The 6,244-nt window shown below is 38.6% G+C and overlaps 1 protein-coding gene across 1 annotated transcript; it reads left to right on the top strand.

The window, feature by feature from the left end:
* Nucleotides 1-1,349: 1,349 nt before the first annotated feature.
* IFNG (interferon gamma) lies at nucleotides 1,350-5,738 on the top strand. Its single transcript, XM_042944637.1, has 4 exons — nucleotides 1,350-1,543; nucleotides 2,758-2,826; nucleotides 2,922-3,107; nucleotides 5,599-5,738. Exons 1-4 carry the CDS (start codon nucleotides 1,430-1,432, stop codon nucleotides 5,731-5,733), a joined length of 504 nt encoding a protein of 167 aa, XP_042800571.1. The 5' UTR covers nucleotides 1,350-1,429; the 3' UTR covers nucleotides 5,734-5,738.
* Nucleotides 5,739-6,244: the final 506 nt, after the last annotated feature.

Genomic DNA, 6,244 nt, shown 5'->3' with positions numbered 1-6,244 from the left:
TTTCTCGAGTGCTTACTGCATGCCAGGCAAAATTCTTAGCAGTTCACATGGATCATGTGATTTAACTTCCAACTGAAGCCTGGAAGGAGGTACTAATAGTCGTCCTGTTTTAAAGACGAAGAAACGGAGTCATAGGAGAGTTAAGAAGCCTCCTCCAAATCACATAGCCAGATAGTAGTGGAGCCAGGATTCGAGTCCGTATCCATAAACATAATAGTCCAGGGTTTAGAGCATGCAGGTTGAAATGCAAGGTGGGCTGGAGGGTGGAGGGCTTTCTGTACAATCCTGAAGTGTTTTACTTCAAAAGTAAATTACCGAGGGAGGAGAAAGAATCCTATTTTTTTTATTTTTATTTTTTGTATTCGGAAGGCAAAGAAAAAAAAAGATTCTCCATTATTGTTTATTTGGTTATTAATCGACCATCTAGAGCTATACTGTTCAAAACCGTAGCCTCTAGCCACATGTAGCTACTGGGCATTTGAAATCTGACTTGTCCAAATTGAGATATGCTGTAGGTCTAAAATGAATGCTGGATTTCTAGGATTTAGTATGACAAAAAAAAGTAAAATATCTGAATAATAATTTTGTGTGTTGGTACATATTGAAATGATATTTTGGATAGATTGGTTTAAATACAATATATCTTAAACATTATTTTTCCCTGTTTCTTTTTACTTTTCTTAAGAAAGCTGCTAGAAAACTTTAATTTATCTGTTTACCTTAGATTATATTTCTATTGGGCCCTTTGGGTCCAGGGCAATGCAAAGCTGTGGTAGATATGTCACTAACCAACTTTGATGAAGGACTTCCTCACCACCTTGGTCTTTGAACCACATTCTTTCCTTGCTTTCTGGTCATTTGCAAGAAAAACTTTAAAAGGCACCCCCTTTGTAAAGGTTGGAGCACCCCTACAATTTCCTTTTTTACTTCCTCCCGACCACAAACAAACGATCCATGTGCTTGGTGGATGAAAACTCCACATTTTACAAGGGGAAAGGATGGAGGTGCAAAAAAATTTCCAATCCCTGAATGGTGTGAAGTAAAAGTGCTTTCAAAGGATCCCACAAGAATGGTACAGGTGGGCATAATGGGTCTGTCTCATCGTCAAAAGACCCAGAGAGTTGAAAGGAAACTCTAACTACAACACCAAAATGCCACAAAACCATAGTTATTAATACAAACTAGCATCTCTGCCTATCTGTCACCATCTCATCTGAAAAAAAAAAAAAAAAAAAAAACTTGTGAAAATACGTAATCCTGAGGACTTCAGCTAGGTATAAATACCAGCAGCAAAAGGAGATGTAGTACATTTTTCTGATTGTCTGCTGGTCGGCTATTAGAAAAGAAAGATCGGCTAAATCCTTCGGACCTGATCAACTTCATCCCGGAGCTACTGGTTTCAACTACTTCGGCCCAACTCTCCGAAACGATGAATTACACAAGTTTTATTTTCGCTTTTCAGCTTTGCATAATTTTGTGTTCTTCTGGTTGTTACTGTCAGGCCATGTTTTTTAAAGAAATAGAAGAGCTAAAGGGATATTTTGTAAGTATGACTTTTTAGTAACACTCGCTGTGGTTGAGATGAATGCATGTTGACTTGGGGTTGTGTCTATGATAGGTTGCCATGTCTAGGCCATAGTCATCTTGAGGAGACTTGGTGTAATGTTTGCCTGTTTACCAGATGCGTTGTTTAACTACATGATCTAGATGTCGTTTTTACCCTCTGCTCAACTTGCTATAGAGATTTAGGGGGCATTCATCAATCTTCCAGAAGATGGGAATAATATGGGTATAAAGGACAGTGATGTCGATAATTTTGTGGTGAGAATCTATTAGATTGTGATGTTGGGTAGTGTGCCTATTGAAACAATGACTAGCCATCTTAGATGATCAGAGTACGCTGAAAAATCAGGAATGATGGTAGCAATGGAAGGTCAGGGTTAGCATGAAGAATGGTAATCTGACATAATTAGTGAAAGAATGTGAGGTCCTTAAGTTCGGGCTTAAAAAAAGATTACAAGTGTTTTGCTCCAAAAAATGGTTTCAAAGTTCTACTGCCGCGTCTAGATGATCTAGGAATTATTCTTGAACTCAGTCACTCGCTGAGATTTTGTAGGAGTTATAATCTGGCTCCTATCAAAAAGGTTTTCATTTTGTTTTATGAGCTTTTTAAAATTTTATTTATGGTTAATTAAAATAGTTTTTGCATTTCAAAAATTTTGTTATTGGTCCAAAATGTAGCTATTATAACTGTAGCTGGTATACTTAATATTCAAGCATTCACAGGCTATTTATTCTCACATTGTCAAATCAAATCTCTGTCTCACACACACACACATTTGGAACTATCTTTTAAAGCTGACATAATGCCACATAGGAGGGCACAGGTAGATGTTATGAAGACCAGTACCATAGGGGGGCAGTATTTTATAGTGATATGATTTGGCTGAATTTTTTTTTTTTTTTTTTTTTTTTTTTTTTAACTAGGCTTGAAAATACTTTCTTTTCCTTACTAAAATGATTTGGGATAATTGAAGTATCACTGGCCTTCTGGAGTTCATTTGTAATATTGCAGTTTAAGAGTATACTAGAAAATAAGAAAGCTAAAATAGCATGATGGTGTTTGGCTATATCCAACACAACAGCTTTAATAGCGTTGAAAAGAAAATCAGCGAATATTGTCAGCACTAAAACTTGAAGTGCAGTTTTGGGGAAATTAATGGACTAATTGTAAACCATGTTTCTTTCTTTTTTTAGAATGCAAGTAATCCAGATGTAGCAGATGGTGGGTCGCTTTTCGTAGACATTTTGAAGAACTGGAAAGAGGTAAGCTGGGTATTTCCATTTGGCTGATTTTCTTGTTGCTTATTTTCTGATGCATAAATTCACATCGACCTCTCTTTGTGATCTTTTCTTCCAAGGAGAGTGATAAAACAATAATTCAAAGCCAAATTGTCTCCTTCTACTTGAAAATGTTTGAAAACCTGAAAGATGATGACCAGCGCATTCAAAGGAACATGGACACCATCAAGGAAGACATGCTTGATAAGTTGTTAAATACCAGCTCCAGTAAACGGGATGACTTCCTCAAGCTGATTCAAATCCCTGTGAGTTGATCTTAATTCTTTCTTTGGTTTCATTACAGAGGATCTTTCAAAATACCTAATTTCCAGAAAGCTGATCAGCTACTGGGTACAGTTGGTAAAACTGTGAAATGAACCCATGGTCCAAACTCCTCCTTAGTAATTCCATTTGTGCTTTGGGGTAATTTTGCTAAGCCTGTACGGAAATCATTTAATTTTGTGATTTGGGGAAATGCTGGCATTGCCTCTGTAGTGCAAAGGCAGGTGAACGGACAAATCCAGTGAGGAGGAAACAGTGAAGGAGTCGAGGGGAGTATTGAGAAGCACTTCTCTCATCGCCCCTTTTTTTGTGTGAGGGAAATTCTCTTGCTTTGACTGGGAGGCTGCAGGTCTTAATGGAGAGTGCAGTGCGGAGTAGGGGGTGGGAATGGAGAAGATTTGTGCCCTCCTCCCAGCTTGGCCACCAAGGAACCACGTGACTTCAGATGAATCACAGGCCTGACTGGTGCTCACTTTCCTCATCCTACAGAGAGCCTTTTGGGCTCACTCTAATTTCTATGGTCTCCTTTGCTCTAAAACTGTATGATCACATGAATATAAAAAAGGGAATGAGATAGCAAAAACTGTGGCCTTTGAAAAGGCACTAGGTGCATTCCCCTGCCAGGCTCTGGTCAACCCCTCATATTGTGCAGCCCAAGTAGCGGTAAGAAAGTGTTTTTGTTTTCAGAGAAGAAAATAGAATTTATATCTTATGAAAAAATTGTTCTATCAACTTTTGGATGCTAAACCGTCTCAGCTGGAGACATCCGTCAGTTCCCAAGCCTTACCTGACAAAATTGTCTTGAGTCTTAAAGTTATGGCTTCTAGAAGCTGAAAGATAATTTTGAAGCATAAAGACGAATCACATTTTCCAAAATTTTATCTAGGAGACAAAGGCCTCCTGATTCCTCTGGGTGTGGCTTTGATGTAACAGATGTGAATGAGAAAGGGAGGGGTCCGGTGATGACTTACCCTCTCAGGATTTGGCAGCTGTCACTCTTCCTGGGCCTGCCTCTCACTTCTCTCAGATAAGCCCTCTCAGATAAGTGCTTGTTCTTCAGGATCTCTCTAGTCTCAAGGTGGTACAAAAGTGGTTTGGAACATTATCAGACCATTACTCTTGTCCACTGACAGTGTTTTCCAATGTTCAGTGGATCTCCTCCGGCCACATGCTAGAGCCTGAAAAAGTCCTCATTCCTGACCCAGTGCTGCCCCTGGCTTACTGTTCAGTCCTGGGTGGATCTCTTAGTTTCTTGGTGATACTTTGAACACCGGAAAGTAAAATTTATCACTTGCAAACGCAGCTCACAGAAACTTTTTTCTACTCTGCTGTAACTGGGCCTTGAAACAAAATCTGTGGGTCCCGTCCTTCCCAGAAGCTCCAAGCCTCCTGCTTCATGATGGGCGATTTTGAGTGAGCTGTCAACAATTGCGTCCTCTTGCTCCATTGCTAACATATTTAAGAATGCTATGTTTTTTAATAGTTAGTTCTGAAGCCTAGATCCCCCTAGTTATTCTCAGAAATGTAGCAAGGTGGCCATAGTGTTTCCAGTATTAGAAAGAAAAATCGTGGCAGAGCCAAGATGAAAGTAAATGCTCCCTATTTTATTAAACATGAATTCACCTAAATGGTCCTGTAGGTTAGAGTAAGGAAATAGTTCAGTTTGCCGGGATAGAAAGGTGCAGGGAAATTTGCTGCAATTCCTAATTTTAAACGTTCATACCAGTCATTGATGACTGCCATGTAAATATGATTAGTGTCTATTTTTAATCCCACTGTGGAAGTGATGAGAGCTAATTTGGGGGAGATGAAACATTACAGTATTCATCTGTCCTAGACTTGGTGTTTGCAAAGTACTGAGCCTGTATTCATGGTTCTCAAACTTTGGTGAGTAACAGAGGGACCACACAACTTCCTGGGTCTTCTCTGACTTCATGTATCTGGGTCTCTGAGTTCTTCATTAGGTCTCCAGGTTGTTCTACTACATGCCAAAGGTGAGGACCATTGACCCATAGTAACTTATTTGATTAATCAAAGACTAATTAAAGTCCAAGGTGGGTAGAATCGGTAGAGAGCCTAGAGGTGATTGCAATAATCTCCTCGTTGTTTCGATGAGAAAACAGAGGTTCAGAGAGGTTAAGTGACTGGTTCAAAGTCACAGTTATTGCACACACACGATCCAAACCCACACTTTTTATCACTCCACCTCAAGGCTCTTTTCGCTATATAATTTCGGGAATTCTCTAGCAGTAAATTTAAGGATGTGTCATGTACCCCATCATATTACAGCACAACTGGCAATTTAATTACAGTTTTAGTCTTAAGTGAAGAAACCATCATTGTATATTAAGGTAATCAATTGACAATGAAAATCATTTTTTTTGAAGGAGTAATTCCATTTTCCTGATAGTAATAGCAGAATATCCTGATGGCTTGTATGCCTGATATTAATTTTGCTGCTTTCTTTTCCAACAGGTGAATGATCTGCAGGTCCAGCGCAAAGCAATAAATGAACTCTTCAAAGTGATGAACGATCTCTCACCAAGATCTAACCTGAGGAAGCGGAAAAGGAGTCAGAATCTGTTTCGAGGCCGTAGAGCATCGAAATAATGGTCATCCTGCCTACAATATTTGAATTTTTAAATCTAAATCTATTTATTAATATTTAATATTTTACATTATTTATATGAAGAATATATTTTTAGACTCATCAATCAAAGTATTTATAATAGCAACTTTTATGTAATTAAAGTGACTATTAATATATATATTATTTATAATTCCTGTATCCTGTGACTGTTTCACTCAGCCCTCTCCCCTTCTTTTTCCTGACTAACTAGGCAAGATTATGTGATTTCAAGGCTAAATCTCAGGGACCAACGAGGCAGCCAATTTAAATAAGACTCTGTGGGTTGTGCATTTATTTCACTTGATGATACAATGAACACTTATGAATGAAATGATGCCATCCAGTCGCTGCCTATTTGGAAACATGTCTGTGTTATGAGCCACTGCTCTAATGGCATGTCAGACAGCACTTGAATGTGTCAGGCGATATGACTTGTCTCCTGATTAAGAAAATAGCATTTCTTTTCATGCCTGGTGTTTCAGAATATCACTG

The sequence above is a fragment of the Panthera leo genome, chromosome B4 (assembly GCF_018350215.1).
Source record: "Panthera leo isolate Ple1 chromosome B4, P.leo_Ple1_pat1.1, whole genome shotgun sequence".
Classification (NCBI taxonomy): domain Eukaryota; kingdom Metazoa; phylum Chordata; class Mammalia; order Carnivora; family Felidae; genus Panthera; species Panthera leo.
This window is presented reverse-complemented; position numbering and strand designations above follow the sequence as displayed.